A 22,213-nucleotide genomic window follows, 5' to 3' on the forward strand; every position below is an offset into this window, starting at 1 on the left:
TCTTTATATCATCCTTACATACCACATAGATGTAATTTCCTTCCAGCTGAAGTTCACTAACATACCTGTGAACAACTCTTTATTAATGAGAGTGGGGACAATGGCTGCCTACATTGCTTCTGACACAAACCCCTCGGTGATACCATTAGCTGATCTCATGTCTATAATAGGTTGTACACGGTCACATAATAACCAGTGTCTGTTTTTATTCTGTTTAGTTTTATTTGTATCCGAGGTTCGCATAAACTACGATTCCTTCCGAAATACAATGGTTGCCACTGTTGTGTCAAAGACTATTTTTACAACCAATCCTGGTAAGTGATATATGTAAACACACACATGTAAATATATGCGCCATTCCTCTGTTATTCCTCCTGTAAATGTATGAATACACTGACACCTAAGAGCTGCTATTCCATCTTACCAATAATGCGGATGGGGCTTAGGTATAATATAATGCAGCTATGTGTATAGGGTCATTGTCATCTTAAGTACAGATTCCAGATCTGAAAAATGATAGCATAATCCTTTGGATGGGTCCTGATATATGAATGACACAGAGGGTATCATCTCAGCCATTACCGCTATCATATTTCAGCTGTTGAAATAATGCGATGAATCATTTGTTATGGCTGAGGTTGCGACAATCCAAATTGAGCACCAACAATAAATGTCAGGTCCAAAATCATATCTGTCTTTACGTATCAAGTGCATGCGAGCCAACAATGGAGGAGAGCCACCCGAGAGTGCAGGGTTCTGCTTGTTCAGATAATATTGCAGCAAAGGTTCATATAAAGGCTTGAAGGTTTCTCACTTCTGGATGGATGCATAAAACTCTTTTTATTTCCACCAGAGATGCAAGAGGCGCACGCCTTATTGAGATATGCAAGGGACTGTGCTGAGAATGGATTTTTTATGGAAGAAAATGAGGATGTTTTTGGAGATTCCATAAAATGTAAGTAGCAAAGAGCAGAATGGTAAAACACATTGACATTATATACAGTACATATGTTACAATGTACTCAACTTTCTGGGGTATTTGTATCCTTATTTGTTAATATTGTAACCAGCTTAATAGAATTAGATTGAACATAACGGGGGGGGGGGGGGGGGGGGGGCTGTAGCAAGCAGGGGATACAGCATGCATACACAGAGGATACAGCATGCATACACCAGGGAGAAGGGTGAGCCTTTTCCCTGTCGTACACCCCTGCCATGCCTCTCATAAATGTCCCCCAACGTGTCACCGTCATTGTTGTGTTGCAGAGACATGTCAAAATTTTTCATTGGTCCAGGTTTGAGTCTTGAGAATCTAACAATCATTAAAATGAACCGAGAGAAGTACCCGATTCAGTGCTTCTCTCCTGGAGGGCACCTGACTGAGCAAGGACGGTGCACACTGACTGCACATACTCCAACCTCTTTTCTACCTCTTTTCTTTTGCTAGCAGCTGTCAGGAAAGGGCTAAAGGTTATTGGAAGGATTTAACTCCTCCCCACACCCTCCCCCTTTGCAGACACATCTCCTGGGTGTTTCCTAGGAGCTCTGTGGCCAATAGGCTAATTTCCCTCTTTCCTCTAACCCCTCCCTATTCCTTTAGTCCCATGAGCTTCCTCTTCCTACTCTCAGTCTCCACTGGACTGACCTGCAGCCGGTTTCCCCTCCCATCCTCCCTTTTGGTCTTGTTTTTTGTGGTATTTTGTTCCTTTGTGTGTTTTTGTGTTTCTTAATAAACTACTTATGTCACAGCTGGGGTCAATTACCCACTAAACAGGCGTGTAGGCTTAGTAAGGCGGACTTGCACATCAGGAGTCTTTCATTTAACATATCACTAACACCCCTTGATGCGAAGCATTCCCTGTATCTCTATACTCTGTATCTTTATACCTGGTTATTCTAATCTCGGCTCTTGTACCTCTGATTACTTCTTTGGATTCTGACTCTGTACCGTGTTGTCCATTAGGTTTGACCCTGACCTGATACCTTGGTGTTTTGTCTGTCTTAGACGCAGGTTAGCGAATGTCGCCAAGTTGCCGCCTAGAGCTGTCTTAATGCAAGTAGGTAGGTGGGTCAAGTCCAGGACTAACTGTCCCTGACCTCCACATACCCCTCCTGGTCATCCCATGGCAGCCTAGTTGACAACTCAATAAAAGATGGCAACTAACCAATAGGATCTCTTTGTGAGGAACGGTCCTTTCCAAATGAATTACCAAAATAGGGTTTAGTACCATTGAACTGATACGGCTAGTGGCTACACAGAACACGTCTGTACATTATATGGACAGACAATTGATTACTACCAATTTCTCAGACACGCATATCTAAAATAAAACTAAAAAAGTATCTATTCCTGTGCTCAGATTATGACTTTTTTATGATTTAGCTTTCTATATCTTTTTTTGGCTTTTTAGTGGAGACTATAAAGGATGTGTACACGGTGCAGCAGATAAAAGACAGAGCTCTTCAGTCTGATAAAAATAATCCTGTCTACGCAATTGTTTTCGCCTACCTTACCAAGCTGAATATTGATTATACTGTTGACAAAATAGTTAGATATAAGTGGTGAGTACAAGTCTACATACGTGCAGCCTTTTACACTATAATGCCGGGTTCACACTATGTATGACAGTGGGCGGTCTGTGAGTGGCCGCTGTCAGTGACGAAACTTAATTTCTTTTTAATTGGAATGCAGGCGCATACGGGTGTGCTCGCATTCCAATTTACCATAGCCGACAACGTAAACTTTACATCGTCTGCTCTGTCAGTCTTGTGCAGCCGCTATTTAATGAATAGTGGCCGCACAAAACTGACACGTCAGTTTTTTGTGCAGCTGCAAGGACTCCGGCCGGTGTATGAATGCAATGTATTTTTTCATTTAATAACCGGGGTGTTTCAACAACGGCCATTATTAAATGTAAAAATACATTGTTGGAACTTAGCCTAATGCAGTATACTACCCCATCTGATCTTCAACCAATGCAGGAGTGAATATTTTTAGGGATCAAACAATATTATAGGAGACCTTGGGTATGTTTTGGAGCTCCAAAGAGAATGAATGGAGGACTGTCTCATTCAGGTGACAACTTCTTTCATTCTTGTGATCAGTGGGGGACCCTCACTGATCACATAAATGTTGGGAAATGTCCTCGAAGCTGTGGATAGGGGATACCCCTTTATGGTGCATTCACACCTACAGGATCTGCAGCTGATTTTCTGCAGCATTTTTCATTTAAATAACTGAACACAGCATCAAATCTGCTGCAGATCTGCTGCAGATCCTGTAGGTGTGAACGCACCCTTAATATGTTAGTTCTATGTTGTTATGATTAAAACTACAGACTTTGTTTGAATGTAAATCACTAAATACATCATCGATGTACCCAGTTACACGCACATAAAACGTGGGGTGTAAATATGGTTGCATCAGGTAATTCAGATCCACTTAAGGGCACCATATCTGACAGAAGAGGTCATGTAATGAGACCCAGCACCATACTGGTGGCAAAATGTTAGCTTTGCTACTGTAATAGTGCGGTCTTTAATGTTAAGCGTTCATAGATCACTATATAAGTAAGGTAATAATGGATTCTCTTCAGATTTTAATATTCACTTTATGATGGTATAAAAAGTTTTTCCAGCAAGTAACCTTCATAGTTTTTCTGAAGTCCTGCACAGGTTTAGAGCAATCATGACCAGCCCCATAGCGGTTCCTTGGCCCGTCCCTGCAGCTCAGTTATTTGCCTTAGCTGAGCCATATTCATACACACTTCTCCGCTGTCATGGAGGGTAAATTATTGTCCAAGTCCCAGCGCTGGATCACAGATTGGTTTATTTATTTCAGTAGTGTGGGGTTGGAGGGTCTGGGAAGGACTGACAGGGGGACGTTTTATCTCCTCGCCACATCTCTCTGCTTAGTATTTAATACCATAATTTTTCACCCAGCTCACAATGCCATTACCCAGTCACAGATTTATCAAATGGCTGCACCTATGCCTTCTGCAATGAAACGTCCACAGACCTTAAATCTGTGTATGCAACTCTGGATTTGCAAGTGGACGTCACTGATCACACCGGGACCCTGTCTGGTAACTTATCTGGCAGCGCGGCAGAGGATACATTATCATGCACCGTAAGTTCTGCCTTACTTATTTTACATTTAAAATGACTCTGCATAATACATCACTTCTAATTCCTTGCCAGGAAGAATAATTGCTGCCGTTTCCCGTCGGAGGACTAGTAATGATTTCTCATGGCATATTTCCATATGTTTGATTTAGGTAGATGGATTTTTCAATTTAACAGAAGACCAGAAGACATCGTTGAAATGGAAGTTTCTACTGGAACGCTGCAAAATCTATTTGAAGGTGAGAAATCTTGAACAGGCTTTTGTCACATAAAAGATTCTATCTCCCTCCAGTCACATTGCCGCAGACCTGGCATTGACCGCAGTTAATATATCGGACAAATCTATTGAGATGAATTTATCAGAAAGTGTCTGACCGTGACCATTCACATGACCTTAGCTTAAATGGAAATGTAATGGACACCAACAGATCCCACTAACTTAAATGGGACCTGTTGAAGAGAATGTATCAACCTAAGTTTTATTTTACTGATTAGAGTCAAATACGAAAACTTGTTCTTTTATTCTAATCTGTTTTTAGTTTCTGACTAATTTTTCATATATTACTTTTTGTACAATGTTATGAGGATGGCCATCTTGCCTGAGTTGTTTTTAACAGCATTTAGCGACATGCTTTACAACATGGACATAGACGACAATAGACAGACTCTGTCCCCTTAAGATGAATGTGAAAAATTAGAGTGCTCTGTGACCTGTGAAGAGGTCATTCCACAGGGAGCTTCTATTGTCTACTCTTTCTACTGGTGTCACATGACTCTGTAATGCCGTACAGATCACTTTACAGCAGCCTCCTCTTATCCCCACAGACACAACAGGAAGTCTCAGCTTAGTTTTAGCCCCAGTGGTGAGAATGGAAACTGCAAAATATCAGGATTATATTATAATATAGATAGGAAAATAGAAAATTAGAACAAAAAAGTCACCAAAAATTCTTAAAAATATATTTAACATAAAAACATTATTGAAACAATGTCATTTTCTGAAGAGACAATCCCTTTAAGTTTATGTTTCTGTATCTGAGTAGAATAGTGCATCAGTGGATTTAGTTTTGACACCGGCTATGAAGCTCCATGCTAGGTTCACTTACACAATAAAAACTATGCAGTGGATCTAGCAGTGGGAGTACTGCCTTGCAATGAACAAAATCTGAGTAAATTGTGAATGGATGGGGTTTGCTAAAACCTTGTTCACTTCCACTGTACTGTCCGCAATAAAAAATTCTGCAGCAAATATGCAATGTGTGACTACAGCCGCCACATCACATGTAACCGATATGGAAAGGTATCTGCATCTGTATCCCAGCAAAACCATGATTTCAGAGTCCAAAAGTGAATGCAACAGTGGGATTTATGATGTTCTCAGTTCTGGTCATTAGATCCAAGTTCAGGCCAGCAGAGATGCTGCAGGAATATAAATTCCCTTTCTTCCAGAGACAGACCCACTCTTGTCCCCAGTTTGGGTTTTGGTTTTGCAACTCAGTTACATTGAAGTGACTGGCGCTTAATTGTAAACCACACCTGAACTGGAGACAAAAGTGGTGCTGTCTCTGAAGAAAGTGTCCATGTTTATCTAACACTGGATAACCCCGGTAAGGGAATCTGTCAGCTGCAATTCGCTTTTCAAACTACTGACACTGTAGGATAGCTGTTAGGACAAGGAGGCACATGGTACCTTTCATATACCCATCTGTGCTTCCAAAATGCTTTCATTCTTTATTGCAAAGAGTCAAAAACGCTTTTTCAAGCTCCTGAAGTGAACTCTAACACCTCCTTGCTTGCTCCTCCTATATCTGACCCTGCTTGGGACTCCAGGTTTCCAGGGATCAATTAAGGAGGGGGATAGAGAATTTGCAGCTATTCAAGAGCTTGGAAAAGCTGCCCAGGGCAGTAGAAAATCCCTATAGAAAACCTCTACAGCTGGTGGACAGTTCCTGATATTGAACAGAGGTGGCAGCAGAGAGCACTCTGTCAGACTGGAAAGAATATACCACTTCATGCAGGACATACAGCAGCTGATAAGTATTGAAAGAGTTAGGTAAATTGCAAATCTGTATAACTTTCTGACACCAGTTGATCTGAAAGAGAAATGTTTTCTTGGGGACATTCCTTTAAACACATCATAGCATTACACCAGTATAACCATCCTACCGCATATAATGGTTGTTTTTCTACCCTTTTCAGGCTTCTACAGCAACCAACTCGAAAAACGGCCGGCGTGTCACCATTCTGTCCTGCAAAATAGCGGATCCCAATGAAGCTGTAAAGCACGTCACAGCAATGGTTTGACCAGTTCCAATGTTAACTTTAACCTGTTCCTGTTCAGTTTCTCGTGGTCACACAATGTTTTCATGTTAAAATCAGCAGCTAAGTTGTAGACAAAGCAACCGCTCCGATGTAGGAAGAGGAGCAGCGTGTTCCTGGTTCACATATTGACGCATCTCAAATAAACCACTTGTTGAAGCGATTTACATATTAACAATTCATTCAGGTTTATTCTAATACAACTCTTTGCAGACTGTACAATAATCTATAGAAATCTAACCGTGGTGCAGTGTGTATAGTAATATTCCAGCAATCAGGACTATGTGGGTTTGCTGTGGGCCCTACAGCAAACTTTTGATTGGCCCCCACCCCACCGACTGACCAATAAGCTATGAAGTGTAGTCATAACTGCAGGCAGTGGTCAGTAGTGTTTGCAATTAAAGGGATATATTCAGAACCTCAAAGGCCCCCTCTCCCACTGGACACTGGAAATGATGACAGCTCCGGGGGGCCAGTGTACTGAAGGAGCAGGCCATGGGGCCCCCTGATGAGGTGGGCTCTGTAGCAGCCGCTATGGCTTCTACAGTAGTAATTATGTCCCTGTTCCAGGAAATTTCCTACAGTTGTAAATAACTGTGATGTGCGACCAGGTTGAATGTTTTTAACATCAGTGACTTTGTTGTATCATCTTTTGGTCTTCTGATAGTAGAGAAATAGTAAGTGTTCCTCTAGACATTAGATGGTGGTGACTACAGATGAGCGGTCTTACAGTAAGTTCAGCTAAACACAAACCTGATGGCTCGGATGTTTATTAATGCTGCCTGGAAGAGGTGGATACAGCCCTAGGAGACCTATGACTGTCAATCTGGACTTTTCCAGGCCGCAGACTAAAGGAATCAATGGCAGAGCGGTCAGGTTCAGGTTTGCCCGAACTTACTGTAATTTTGCTCAATTCTAGTGGTGAAAACCGCCCTCTATCCATACACTCTATCCTGACCCTCGGCCTATAGAAAAGAAGCCAATTTTGTTTTAAAGAAAAACCCTTTGGGATGTAATTTTAAAATTTTTCGCCATCCTAAAATTATTACAAATTATGAGAGGAATTTTACTGTAATAAAACATAACTTTACTAGGACTGTTTCTTAATCCGGAACCTCATGCTAATAATATCATCGATTCCGGCCACCATCTCATCGTCTTCCTGCACGGCGGCCACTCCTTTTGGAGTCCCCGTCAGGATAAGGTCTCCTTCTTCCAGGGTGATGATTCTGCTGATGTAGCTGATGAGAAAGGGAATGGAGAAGATCATGGAGGACGTGCTCCCCTCTTGCCTCAGGATGTCATTTACTTTCAGCCATAGCGTCACATTATGAGGGTCTTTTATGGTTTCTTTGGGGATCAGGTCACTGACGGGACAAGACGTGTCGAAGGCTTTTGCTAACGTCCATGGGAGTCCTTTCTGCTTGCACTGGTCCTGTACATCTCGAGCGGTCATATCCAGGCACAGAGCGTAGCCCTCCACATGGTCCATGGCGCTGGACTGTGCTATATCTTTACCTCCTTTCCCAATCACCACTCCCAGTTCTACCTCATGATGTAGATTACTGGTGTAGTTAGGCATGAGGACAGGAGCGCCCTCCCGTACATAGGCCGACGTGGATTTGAGGAACAGCACTGGTTCTGTGGGCATCGCATATTTCATCTCCTTGGCGTGTTCAGCATAATTCCTCCCAACACAAATTATTTTTCTTCCCCATTCCCAAAACCGGCTCAGATTTCTGGAGGCGGCCATATTGTGGCGAGGAATCTCGTATGGTCTTAGGCGAAACTACAATACAAAAACATTAACGTAGTTATGAATTGTAAAAGCATTGAATTGTTAAGTGATTTTTGTACATTTTTGAAAATCATGGCCGGCTGGGATGGATTCCTTCAGAAGCGCCTCAGCTATGGTGATATCGGAGTGGCATCCTGCAATCGTGTTGAGAGGGAGGGGTGCTATTATAGCCTGGACAGAAGGGCCACCCAGCGTTTAACCACCTAGATGCCGATGTCAACTAGCAGGTTAAATGAGGGGGATCAGAACTATCTCTGATCCTGACCATTGATGCTGGATCTGGCTAGTCCTGTGTTTTGAGACTCTTTAATGAGGCTCCACGGGCTCTTTTTTTGTGCATATTGATGCTGGATGTGAGTAACCATCATACATGGACTGTACTCCTGTACCTGACATTTGATGTACATGTATGTCAGATGCTAGTAAGGAATTATAGGGGTATTGCGGTGGTTTTCAAACCAATATTTTCAACCAGATTTGTAAATACCTTCTATTTATGAATTCTCTAGTCGTACTTATTCTTCCAGTACTTATCAGCTGCTGTATGTCCTGCAGGAAGTGGTCTGTCACAGTGCTCTCTGCTGCCACCTCTGGCCATGTCAGGAACTGTCCAGAGCAGAGGCAAATCCTCATAGAAAACCTCTCCTGCTCTGGACAGTTCCTGACATGGGCAGAGGTGGCAGCAGAGAGCACTGTGACAGACCACTTCCTGTAGGACATACAGCAGCTGATAAGTACTGGAAGTACTTTACAAATGTGTAAATCATTCTGACTATGAACACCATGCTAGTGCTGCCATAGTTCTAGTGTGTGTGTGTGTGTGTGTGTGTGTGGGGGGGGGGGGGGGGTTGGGGGGTGCAAAGCTTGGTGAACAGCCCAGGACCTATGGTAGAGTTAATCTGCACATACAGTATTATAAGGGTGCCCTTGAAGCATAACCTTGTCATCAGACATTCACTGCAAATCTGCTCCACCCCCTCACTTATATTGCAATACATTCAACGTAAAGTAGTAGGCCCCATATGTGCAGTCCTTACCTTCCAGTGCACATGGAGGAACAGGAAGTGTCAGAGAGAGGATACAGGAGGGGCTGCTGACTTATCTCCGCCCCATAAATCCCTGCTATTATTAACCCTTACCAGCAGCAATCACTGTGCATCAAAGAGCTGAACAACATGTAACTAAACTGCCTGCAATGTACAGCACAACACAGAGCAGTGTGTGACCATCACCCCTCTGCCACAGTGCACGATGGTACAGTCCAAACATAGACAGCACTATCTACTGGGTTTTCCTCCGGTAGCTTGTGGATACTTTATATCACACAGTTAAAGGGTCTGTCCATATATTCCTATTAGAGCATACGTAAGTAATAAATAGGTATTTCCGATAATGGAATAGAGTCGGAGCAGAAATCTAATGCTAATAAAACATATCAGGAGTCTGGGAAAGCTGTGAGTGACAAACTCCAGAGCTGCACTCACTATTCTGCCGGTGGGATCACTATACAATACTTATCCTGTAACATGCTGGGATTACATAGTAATAATCCTATAACGAATTACACAATAGATAGTGTATTACTCCTGGTATGAGATAACATTGCTGTATATACAGATGTAAAGTGATGATTAGAAGACCATGATGCTTTGTGCTTCATTGAACCCCTAGAGGATCAATGTCTCCAATCTCATTATACAGAAGCAGGTCTACCATGCTCCACGTCATGGTCCTCGACCTCTATGTGTTCTTGTATCTTTTTTGTTACTATCTTCTGCGTTCCTCCCAAACTTTTTGGACGACCAGGAAGGGACACTTGTGGGTCGCTCTAGGAAAATTTTACAGACATTTCTATACTTTTTAATTCAAAGATGCAATCACACATCCAGGATCTGCTGCAGATTGATGCATTTAGTTACATTGATATCTGCAAATCTGCAGCAGATCCTGTATGTGTCAATGCATCTTTAGGTCCCAGTCACACATAAGTAACTCTGTATGTAATTGTGAACAGGAGATCGAATGTGTGTCAGTAAATCTCCGCATTTGCACGGACCATCTGATTAAAATAGGTGACACGCAAGCACAATGGCTTAATAAATTTTTGTGTCCCCAAAGTGGATCTGTAACATCTACAGATGTGTGTATGGGGCCATGTGAACTGCATGTGTGATATGATGTGTGACAGGGGCCATAATGTCACATAATTCATCTGACATAACAATTTTTAGGATCCAACTTGCACCACACGGCTGAATAATATGCAAGATTGGGTCTATTATACAGTAAGAAAGCAGAAGTGGTCTCCTACCACGGGTGTTACTATTATATACACCCTTTGTAAAAGCCTGTACTTATTGTACTTGTGTGGTGATGAAAGTAGTGATAAAGTTTTGCCACTAGATGTCGCTATATTAGATACGTGTTAAGATGCTGCACAGCTGAAGTGTGTAAAGGGTTATTGTTTCTTTGTGTGTCACATGGGTCTGCGAACCAACAGGACTCTGCTCTTCTTCTCTCCTATCACCTCTCTCTTTAATTCTTCTGTTTGCCCTCTTCACCCACTCACAGCTCACGTTAGTTACGCTAAGGAAGGAAGTCACATGGGTAGAGTAAGTGTAAGGGTCTTTCGTGATGGACATTGTAGAGGAAGGACGCAAGCTAGACAGCTCCCTACAGTGGTCCTCTTTGGGCCCAGGCCCTCTGCCAGTTCCCCTACTTAGGTCAGTCTTAGCTAGAGCCCCGCATAGGTAGGAAGCAAGACAGGACACAGCTAACAGTCTTCTTACACAACACTATGCAGTGTTAAACCCCTTTCAGGAGAGGACAAGTCAGAGACAACCTCAACCCAGGCCGTGGCCAAGGTCACAGTGCAGGACAGTATCCACTAAAGCCAAAGTGCTAGAAACTGATCTAGATAGAGCAAAGTTGCTAAGAGCCTAGGAACTCTATCTCACAGTGCGGTTGTCAGCAGGGAACCCTCAGCATTCTGCTCATCCCAGGTAACAAGGTCTGGGGCCTGTGTCACCCCTAGGACGGTTCAGCCAAATCTAGAGGGCATAACAAAAGGTCAATACACGGGCACAAGTATTATTCTACCTCATCCTCCAACATCCCGGCAGAGCACACTACTACTTGGGTTGAGACTTTCACGACATCCTCCTCTCTTCTACTCTGCTTCTCTGTATGACTCACTATGCTACTCAGTCAGCCCAAATGTACTATACACTGCAGTCCTGTCACAGATTCAGTTGCTGTATTGCCAAGTATTTATCTACAAAGTGTTATCAAGTGTATTATCCAGTGCTTTATCAAGAGAAACACCATAATTGAGTATCCTGCTACAAGCAAGTACTTTTCCAGTAAACCAGCTTATTTATAGTAAAGAGACACTGTGATTCTTCACCTCACACCAACACAGCACACACTGCAACCTTGGGACATTTTCCCTTTGTGTGGGTGGCAGATCCGATAGTCCGGGAGGGTCACTACACTGCCCTGGTCATCCGTGATTACGTTAACCCAAGAGACCCTGTAGCAAACCAGCAAGACACTAACCAGGGGCGTAGCTAGGATTCACGGGGCCCCATAGCAAAAAATTTTAAGGGGCCCTCCTCCCCTACACACAACACAAAGCACTGCACACAGGGGTTATCAGAGCAGTGAAGCAGAGATCTCGGTCTTCTGCTTGTTAACCCTTTTCTTGTGTTGCAGCATGTAAGTAAACATTGGGTCACGTAAACACTGCAGTTCATAAGTGGTTAAACAGAAGGACAAATGCTCTTACCTTCTTCCCTGGGGCCCCCCTCTTGCACAGGCCCCATAGCAACTGCCTACCCTGCCTCTATGGTAGCTACGCCACTGACACTGACCACAGGGGAAAAAGGTACAACCGGCCTTGTAAAAGAAAAGCAGGCGTGCAATGCATCAGTTTTTTTTAATATACACAAAAACATAAAGGACCTAGTTTTTGCCTATTAAAAAAAACGGAGTCACTCTATGCCATCCCTTGTGATACAGTCTACAGAGCTGCTGTATCAAACCCTACGTAATGTCTGCTAAACCATTGACTCTGCGCCTGTGTGATCCTCGCTGCTGAACTGCTGTCTCTGCGCCTGCCATGTATATTACTGCCTGTATAACACAAACTATGTGATAATCTTTAGGTATCTAAACATATCATATGTGATACAAATTATATCTAATGCTATCCTCTGGGATTCAGCCTCAGAGAACCACCCAGCTCTCTGCCTTCCTTCCTGTCACTCATCCCCTTGAAGAACGGCCCCATAGCCAGCCTGCAGTGGCTGATAAAAGCGAGTAATAGATCACCTTCAATACCACAACAAATGCGGAGACGATAAGGGTTTAGCTTTAAAGAGGTTATCTAGGATTAAAAGAACTTACTTTCCTCAGGTTGTGTGTGGTGTTACAACTGGGCCTATTCACCTCAATGGATCTGAGCTGTGACACCACAAACAACCTGAGGACAATAGTGGCGCTGTTTCTGTAGGAGAGCATCCATGTTCTTGGCGCTAGAGGAAGGATTGCCCAGTCTACCCCCACATCTCATCCATTATCTGCATATTAAATATTAATGTATGTTATGTATGTGAATGACCCCCTTCCCCTTGTCCCCCCACCCCCGGAAGTGTGGTGTATTATACCCACTACTGTCGACCCTTGTCCGCCATCTTGTGACAATGACGACATCTTCAGGAGGCCGGCCGAACTGCTCCAGCCATCCCTCATGCCGGCCCCCCTCTGTCGTGTCATCAGCTGCTCAGCCGCGATTGGCTGAGCATAACTGTGCTCAGCCAATCGCGGCTGAGCAGCTGATGATGCTGCAGAGGGGGTGGGCGGCATTTTTTTTTTTTAAAGGGGTTATCCAGCGCTACAAAAACATGGCCACTTTTCCCCCTACTGTTATCTCCAGTTCAGGTGTGGTTTGCAATTAAGCTCCATTTACTTCAATGGAACTGAGTTTCAAAACCTGCGCCCAATCTGGAGACAACAGTAGGGGAAAAGTGGCCATGTTTTTGTAGCACTGGATAACCCCTTTAAAGAAGCAGTTCACTTTTTATTTTTTTCGCCCCCCCGGGTAGCCGCTGTCATATATACTTACAGAAGATGATCGGTGTCCTGTTCCCGTCGGTCAGTTCCGTCCCGCGGTGCCGTTCACATCGGGCGCGCGCTCACTTCCGCCGGCTGCTGCGAGTCCTCTTCTCTGCCCAGTGATTATACGCCGGAAGTCACTCGCTTCCATGCATTCTCTATGGAAGCGCGTGACTTCCGGCGTTCAAATGACAAGGGAGAGAAGAGGAGTCACAGCGCCGGCGGAAGTGAGCGCGCCCCCGATGTGAACGGCACCGTGGGACGGAACTGACCGACGGGAACGGGACACCGATCATCTTTTGTAAGTATACTTGACAGCGGCTACCCGGGGGGGCGAAAAAAATAAAAAGTGAACTGCTTCTTTAAGTACAAACATCAAAATGATGTATGGCCGGTACTACCAGTATTTTGCCACTAGGTGTCAGACTATGATTGTTGCTGTACATTAGCTTGATTTGAAAGAATGAGTCATTGAAATTCTGGTATTATATAGTTATATTACATAGAGTATATTATATAGAGTCTCTATGTATATACTTAGTGTACTGATTCTATTCTTTATAGTTAATATTTATACTGACTCAATTGCAAAGAGTCAAAAGGCTTTCTCAAGTTTCTGAAGTGAACTTTAACACAGGTTTTAGGATATCAATCAGGGAGGAGGACAGAGAAGGTATTCCAACTTGCAGCTATTCAAAAGCTTAGAACAGCTGCCCAGAACAGTAGCAAATCCCCATAGAAAACCTCTCCTCATCTGGACAGTTCCTGATATGGACAGAGGTGGCAGCAGAGAGAACTGTGTCAGACTGGAAAGAATACATCACTTCCTGCAGGACATACAGCAGCTGATACTAAGTACTGGAAGACTGGAGATTTTTTAAATGACAAATCTTTAGCAATTTCTGACAGCAGTTGATTTCAATGAAATTGGAGTTGCCCTATAACCTGTTTCTGTTCAGTTTCTCGAGATTACACAATGTTTTCATGTTAAAATCAGCAGATTAGATGTAGATGTAGGAAGAGGAGCAGCGCGTTCCTGGTTCACATATTAAAGTGAATCTCAAAGAAACCAATTATTGAAGTTATTTACATGGTAACAATTTATTTTAATACATCTGTTAGCAGCCTGTACAATAACCTATAGGAATCTGTGTGTACTGTAATATTGCAGCAATCAGGACTATGTGGGGTTTTTACATTAGTTCCAGGAAATAACTGTGATGTGCGTCCAGGTGGAATGTTTTCATCACCAGTGACGTTGCTGTATCATGCTTTGGTCATCTGATTCTAAAGAAATAGTAAGTTTTCCTCTAGACATTAGATGGTGGTGACTACAGATGAGCGATCTTACAGTAAGTAGGGCCAAACACAAACCTGATGGCTCGGATGTTTAAAAAGAGGGAATTTGATAACAAGTGCCAACTTACCTCTCCCTGTGCCCGCTGTGAGCCGCAGGACCCCACCAAGCTCTGGGATTTCTGGCACTAACACGTCTTCACTGGCCAGTGACTAGGGTGGGAAGCAGCTCCAGTCACTGATTGGCTGAGAGGCCAGTACATTAGTGGGGACAGGCATTTTCACCCCTGTTGTGGCGTCATCACCAGAATAAATGACTTCTGGTGGGGGTCCCGAGGCTGGTCCCGCCGCTCACCTCAGGCAGGGGGAGGGGTACTTGTTATCAAATCCCCCCAGCCCCTGCCGGATTTTCTAAATCCCCAGACTTCTCCTTTAATGCTGCCTGGAAAAGATGGGCACATCCCTAGGAGAAATATGACTGTCATCCTGGCTGCAGATTGAAGCAATCAACAGATGAGCGATCAGTTTTGGACAAACTTACATCTCTAGTTATCTAGTGATGACTATTGTTGAGAAAACCTAAAGGGAGCTTCAGGTTTGTCCAAACTTAATCGCTCAGTATTTTAATACCAGTGGCTAAAGATGTTGGATGCAGCCCTAGGGAGTCCTGGAAAATATTTATATGGCCTATGGCTGGATCCATGTTTTCCAGGCAGCCTTAGGGTCTATTCACACGTCAGTATATTTTCCAATCCGCAATTTTGAATCCGTAAGCAATCCGCAAATTTTCATCCGTATTGAATCCGTATTGCATCTGTAAATACGGACCCTATAGAGTTGGTCAATGACTGAAGGGGAATGGTCATTTCTTTTTCCCACACTCATAAAGAACATTATACAGTGATCTCAGGAGAAAGCAGCTCCCGTAGTATACAGGACAGTGTTTCCCAACCTCTAGCTATTAGTTTGTTCCAAAACTCCAAATCCCACAATGCCCTGAGAGTTGTAGTTTTGCAACAACTTGGAGACCCGCCCTCTATGCAGAGCCCTGATGAGCCTGACGGTCGGCCTATAGAAAAGAACCCCTTTCCATGTAATTTTACAATTTTTTGTCATCCTAAAATTATTACAAATTACGAGAGGAATTTTACTGTAATAAAACATAACTTTACTAGGACTGCTTCTTAATCCGGAACCTCATGCTAATAATATCGTCGATTCCGGCCACCATCTCATCGTCTTCCTGCACGGCGGCCACTCCTTTTGGAGTCCCCGTCAGGATAAGGTCTCCTTCTTCCAGGGTGATGATTCTGCTGATGTAGCTGATGAGAAAGGGAATGGAGAAGATCATGGAGGACGTGCTCCCCTCTTGCCTCAGGATGTCATTTACTTTCAGCCATAGCGTCACATTATGAGGGTCTTTTATGGTTTCTTTGGGGATCAGGTCACTGACGGGACAAGACGTGTCGAAGGCTTTTGCTAACGTCCATGGGAGTCCTTTCTGCTTGCACTGGTCCTGTACATCTCGAGCGGTCATATCCAGGCACAGAGCGTAGCCCTCCACATGGTCCATGGCGCTGGACTGTGCTATATCTTTACCTCCTTTCCCAATCACCACTCCCAGTTCTACCTCATGATGTAGATTACTGGTGTAGTTAGGCATGAGGACAGGAGCGCCCTCCCGTACATAGGCCGACGTGGATTTGAGGAACAGCACTGGTTCTGTGGGCACCGCGTTTTTCAGCTCCTTGGCGTGTTCAGCATAATTCCTCCCAACACAAATTATTTTTCTCCCCCATTCCCAAAACTGGCTCAGATTTCTGGAGGCGGCCATATTGTGGCGAGGAATCTTGTACGGACTTAGCCGAAACTACGATACAAAAACATGAACGTAGTTATGAATTGTAAAAACATAAGATTCTCCCTTTGTTTTAATATCATTAGCATCTAAGTCTTAGATCTATTTAATTTTTCAGTCGTGTGAGGGCTTGTTTTTTTCGAGACAAGTTGTAGTTTTTGTTCCACAACAAAACAAATTTTAGGTTGGAGTGGTAAAAAATACAGGAAAATCTGTAGGATTAACAGCAAAACCGTTTGTTTTTTTACTTTACTACTTTTAAAATATGAAAGAAATTATTAAAGGAAATTGCTTTTCATCACCTTATTCTGCTCACTATGACTTCATTGTTCTTATTTCATTGTATTTGAGGGCTTGTTTTCTGTGAGGTGAACTATAGTTTTAATGGTGCCATTTAGCACTGGGTATTTTTTTTTCTCTTGTGGTGTTTACTGTGCGGGATGAATAATGTTATATTTTAATAGTTTGGACCTTTCCTCACATGTTGATAATACCGTCTTTTCCCAAAAATAAGACCCAGTAGAGGTTTTGCTAAGTTGCTCGGCCTCCCCCGAAAATAAGACCTAACAAAGTTTTTGTTTGGAAGCATGCCCGCCGAACAGAACACCAGGGCATGCAGCTGTGATTCCTTTTAGTACATGCAGCTGCATGCAGGACATGAAGACCGTCACCTGCCGCTAACCCCGATGTTCCCTTCCACAGCCGTCACTTGTAAATGTGCAGGCAAGGCATCAAGAGGCCCGTCTCCTGCGCCATTCCTGTTGCCCCCTACTGCTAGATATAGAGCTGCACACAGTCTGCCTTTATCCCATCGCCTGCCTCCACATTGTGCGCTGTGTCTGCTTTGCTGTATGGCTGTAAGCTGCCATACCATACACTGTCCCTGCTGTGCTGTACGAGTGTGCTGTGGTGAGCTCCCCCTGGTGGCCACAAGCTGCCATACCGCACGCTCTGTCCCTGCTGAACAAGTGTGCTGTGGTGAGCTCCCCCTGGTGGCCGTAAGCTGCCATACCATACACTGTCCCTGCTGTGCTGTATGAGTGTGCTGTGCTAAACTCCCTCTGGTGGCCACAAGCTGCCATACCGCACACTCGGTCCCTGCTGTGCTGTACGAGTGTGCTGTGGTGAGCTCCCCCTGGTGGCCGTAAGCCCTCATATCGTACGCTCTGTACACCCTGCTGTGCATGTGACATGTGAATTCTTCTTCATGGAAAAATTAGACATCCCCTGAAAATAAGACCTAGCCCATCTTTGGGAGCAAAATAAACAAAATATTTTTGGGGAAACACGTTAGTAATATAAATTTTTCGTAGTTTAGATGTAGTTTTCTAATTTTATTTAAAGGCTGGTAAAGGGGGGTGATTTACTTGTACTCTTTACATATGTAAAAACTTTTACTATTTTTTTTTGTATAATTTTAGTTCTTCTATGGGACTTGTATGAACGATCATAAACTACACTGCTATACCAATGTTATTATAGGAGTATAATCATGACCGACTGGGATGCCCTCAGAAGCGCCTCAGCTATGGTGATATCTGAGTGGCACCCTGCAATTATGTCAAGGGGGAGTGGGTGCTATTATAGCCTGGACAGAAGGGCCACCCGGCATCTAACCACCTAGTTGCCAAAGTCACCATTAACCATGTCAACTGACAGGTTAAATGGCCGTGATGAAAACTCTGATCCTGGCCGCAACCACCATATGAGAAAGTGCACTCGTGGACCTAACGTTTAATGTACATGTTTGTCAGATGCCATTGAGGAAGGGGGGGAAATTAAAGGGGGGGGGAAAGGGGGGGGGATTATTATAGAGATTACTCGTATTTAATAATATCCAGTCTTCCCTTACTTATCAGCTGCTGTATGTCCTGCAGGAAGTGGTGTATATTTCCCAACCTGACACAGTGCTCTCTGCTGCCACCTTTGTCCATGTCAGGAACTGTCCACAGCAGCAGCAAATCCCCATAGAAAACCTCTCCTGACATGGACAGAGGTGGCAGCAGAGAGCACTGTCAGACTGAAAAGAATACACTACTTCATGCAGGTCATGCAGCAGCTAATAAGTACTGGAAGTCATTTACAAATCTGTATAACATGAGGTATATCTGGTTCACCCGTCTAACCCTTTTTAGCAAGCATTGGTGCAGGGGACCAAGTACAGCTAAGGCGGCATTCACATCATGTTTTTTTGGGATGTCATTGTAAGACTATAGAAAAAAAAATGGAAGCAGAGACTAGCTGACTACATTCTCTCTTGTCATGAGTACATCAGCATTATTACCTTATTACCGATTCTTGACATACATATTCTTTTCCAACTAGTGGCCCTCCAGCTGGTGCAAAACTACAACTCCCATCATGCCCTCACAGCCAAAGGCTGTGAGGGCATGATGGGAGTTGTAGTTTTGCAATGAATAGCTGGAGAGCCACCGATTAAAAAACACTGTTATATGATATAAAATATAATGTTAGTATTGGTAGCTATGACACAGAGCTAAAGCCATGATGGGAATTGTAGTTTTGCAAACTGCTCCTTTAAATATTTATGTGCAGCAGTGTCAGATATGCTTAGGTTGCTCTACAACTACATGTCCCATGATGCTCTGTTTCTACAGATCAAGGACGTGCAGTATTATAAGGGTGCCCTTGAAGCATCTGCTCCGCCGCCTCACTTATAATACAGCGATACATTCTATATACAGCAATAGACCCCATATGTGATAGTGCAGTCCTTACCTTCCAGTGCACATGGAGGAGCAGGAAGTGTCAGAGAGGGAGGATACAGGAGGGGCTTCTGACTTATCTCCGCCCCATAAATCCCTGCTATTATTAACCCTTACCGGCAGCAATCACAAGAGCTGAACAACATGTAACTAAACTGCCTGCAATGTGCAGCACAACACAGAGCACAACACCCCTCTGCCACAGTGCACAATGGTACAGTCCAAACATAGACAGCAACATCTACTGGGTTTTCCTCTTGTGGATACTTTATATCACACAGTTAAAGGGGTACTTCACTTTTTCTTTCAAATCAACTGGTTTCAGAAAGTTATACAGATTTGTTATTTACTTCTATTTAAAAATCTCACATCTTCCAGTACTAATCAGCTGCTGTATGTGCTTCAGGAACTGTTGTTTTCTTTTCAGTCTGACACAGTGCTCTCTGCTGCCACCTCTGTCCATGTCAGGAACTGTCCAGAGCAGGAGAGGTTTTTCTATGGGGATTTGCTGCTGCTCTGGACAGTTCCTGACATGGACAGAGGTGGCAGCAGAGGGCACTGTGTCAGACTGGAGAGAATACACTACTTCCTGCAGGACAAACAGCAGCTGATAAGTACTGGAAGACTGGAGATTTATTAAATAGAAGTAAATTACAAATTTATCTGACTTTCTGACATCAGTTGATTTGAAAGAAAAAGATTTTCGATGGATAAACCGTTTAAAGTGTCTGTCCTTATATTCCTATTAGGGCAAAAATAAGTTATAAATAGTGGTCTCTGATAATGGAATAGAGTCGGAGCTGAAATCTAATGCTAATAAAACATATCCTGACATGCAGGAGTCTGGGAAAGTTGTGTGATAAACCAGTCAGGTGGTAATCCTGCTTTACTAGGAAATAAAAAGAAAAGGCTGAGAAAAAAAGGTGATTTGAGGAAATGTTCTGTACTCACATCGGATCCTTGGAACTTAACAAGTTATAAATACCACCACACCGCTAGCTGTAATGTTGTTAAAGGGATAATTGCGCTGAACTTTAAACCATTTCAAAGGGAGGATGACAGCTGGTGAGTCATTCATTGACTGGAGTAAAAATAACAGCTTATTATTTACAGCATGTGTTATGTTCAGGCTCAGGTACTATTCTACAGCTCACATACAGAAACCATGTAAACAGTCAGGCCCCTGTGTAAAAATATTAATTTCCTGCACTGATCCTGACTTACATCCTGTATTATACCCCAAAGCTGCACTCACTATTCTGCTGGTGGAGTCACTGTGTACATACATTACATTACTGATCCTGAGTTACATCCTGTATTATACTCCAGAGCTGCACTCACTATTCTGCTGGTGGGGTCACTGTGTATATACATTACATTACTGATCCTGACTTACATCCTGTATTATACCCCAAAGCTGCACTCACTATTCTGCTGGTGGAGTCACTGTGTACATACATTACATTACTGATCCTGAGTTACATCCTGTATTATACTCCAGAGCTGCACTCACTATTCTGCTGGTGGGGTCACTGTGTATATACATTACATTACTGATCCTGAGTTACATCCTGTATTATACTCCAGAGCTGCACTCACTATTCTGCTGGTGGGGTCACTGTGTATATACATTACATTACTGATCCTGAGTTACATCCTGTATTATACTCCAGAGCTGCACTCACTATTCTGCTGGTGGGGTCACTGTGTACATACATTACATTACTTAACCTGTACTGATCCTGAGTTACATCCTGTAATATACTCGAGAGCTGCACTCACTATTCTGCTGGTGGGGTCACTGTGTACATAACATTACTTATCCTGTACTGATCCTGAGTTACATCCTATAATATACTCCAGAGCTGCACTCACTATTCTGCTGGTGGGGTCACTGTGTACATACATTACATTACTTATCCTGAATTACATCCTGTATTATACTCCAGAGCTGCACTCACTATTCTGCTGGTGGGGTCACTGTGTACATAACATTACATTACTTAACCTGTACTGATCCTGAGTTACATCCTATAATATACTCCAGAGCTGCACTCACTATTCTGCTGGTGGGGTCACTGTGTACATACATTACATTACTTACCCTGTACTGATCCTGAGTGACATCCTGTATGATATCTATGTAACCAGCAATGTTTGGGCAGTCCCTTCCCATTATAACAGGTAACAAGTTGTTCCTGACCTCCATATGTTGGGTTTTGTCTCAGAAGGTCCCACTACTTACGTACGTCTTTTTCATACAGATAGAATAATAAATCATATCCTTCCCTCTTCCTCTCTTCACTCCTCTTGTATTCATGCTTCTCACCAATGTTCCATCCACTCTCTATTCCCCCATTCTCAGACTTCTCTATGATCTTTCTCCGGATCCTTCTCCTCTATACCACTATGTAAATGTTATCTGCATGAATTGCCTCTCGCTGTAGATGTGTGAGGCGCAGTGGCTCGTATACAGAAGTAAGTTATTCCGGTCACTTGGCTATGTAAACACTGTAATCTCCAGCCCATCTTTCTTCTCTCTTAATTCCACATCCCGAACCTGCATTATATCAGTATCGTATTCCCAGCAGCTGTTGAGATGGCGGAGAATCCGCAATAAAGAATTCTCATTATTATACCGTAATAAAATAACATCATCTACAGAACGGAGCCATATGGAGAACGCACTAATCTCCTCTCTAGAAAACCGGCTGCTTGGAAAGAACTCTCATGAATAGATGTGTGTGAGCTGGGGCCATAGGGGACCCCATAGACGTGCCCTGAAGTGTCTTCTATAGAGGCCAGCTCTCCCTAATAGTCTTATATAGAGGCCAGCTCTCCCTAATAGTCTTATATAGAAGCCAGCCCTCTCCAATAGCCTGTTATATAGTAGCCAGCCTACCCCATAGTGTCTTATATACAGTGGCGTAGCTACCGCGGTCGCAATGATCGCTAGCCCCCCCCCCCCCTTGCCAC

At 43.5% G+C, this 22,213-nt stretch overlaps 3 protein-coding genes across 9 annotated transcripts in view; 1 reads left to right on the forward strand and 2 right to left on the reverse strand.

Moving 5' to 3' along the window:
• MEIOB (meiosis specific with OB-fold) overlaps positions 1–6,607 on the forward strand; it is a 72,377-nt gene extending 65,770 nt beyond the window's left edge. For all 5 annotated transcript variants that reach the window (XM_069984057.1, XM_069984058.1, XM_069984060.1 and 2 more), the window contains 6 exons: positions 219–314; positions 854–955; positions 2,412–2,562; positions 3,943–4,129; positions 4,278–4,364; positions 6,325–6,607. In XM_069984057.1, the coding sequence (XP_069840158.1) occupies positions 219–314; positions 854–955; positions 2,412–2,562; positions 3,943–4,129; positions 4,278–4,364; positions 6,325–6,429 (728 nt within the window). In that variant the 3' untranslated portion in view covers positions 6,430–6,607. The remainder of the gene's footprint in view (positions 1–218; positions 315–853; positions 956–2,411; positions 2,563–3,942; positions 4,130–4,277; positions 4,365–6,324) is intronic.
• Positions 5,072–9,378, reverse strand: LOC138801340 (oxaloacetate tautomerase FAHD1, mitochondrial-like). The gene is made up of 2 exons (XM_069984061.1): positions 9,280–9,378; positions 5,072–8,233 (listed from the first exon to the last, which is right to left on the reverse strand). The coding sequence occupies exon 2, from the start codon at positions 8,195–8,197 to the stop codon at positions 7,535–7,537; it is 663 nt and encodes a 220-aa protein (XP_069840162.1). The 5' UTR covers positions 8,198–8,233; positions 9,280–9,378; the 3' UTR covers positions 5,072–7,534.
• Positions 9,379–14,430: 5,052 nt separating this feature from the next.
• LOC138800427 (oxaloacetate tautomerase FAHD1, mitochondrial-like) lies at positions 14,431–21,572 on the reverse strand. Of its 3 annotated transcripts, none has more exons than XM_069982090.1 (2): positions 21,483–21,572; positions 14,431–16,523 (listed from the first exon to the last, which is right to left on the reverse strand). In XM_069982090.1, the coding sequence occupies exons 1-2, from the start codon at positions 21,555–21,557 to the stop codon at positions 15,825–15,827; spliced, it is 774 nt and encodes a 257-aa protein (XP_069838191.1). In that variant the 5' UTR covers positions 21,558–21,572; the 3' UTR covers positions 14,431–15,824. The 3 variants fall into 3 exon arrangements, with proteins under 3 accessions (XP_069838191.1, XP_069838194.1, XP_069838192.1); XM_069982093.1 differs by lacking the exon at positions 21,483–21,572 and adding an exon at positions 20,189–20,229; XM_069982091.1 differs by lacking the exon at positions 21,483–21,572 and adding an exon at positions 19,251–19,293.
• Between the last annotated feature and the right edge of the window lie 641 nt (positions 21,573–22,213).

Source organism: Dendropsophus ebraccatus, chromosome 9 (assembly GCF_027789765.1).
Source record: "Dendropsophus ebraccatus isolate aDenEbr1 chromosome 9, aDenEbr1.pat, whole genome shotgun sequence".
Taxonomy (NCBI): Eukaryota; Metazoa; Chordata; class Amphibia; order Anura; family Hylidae; genus Dendropsophus; species Dendropsophus ebraccatus.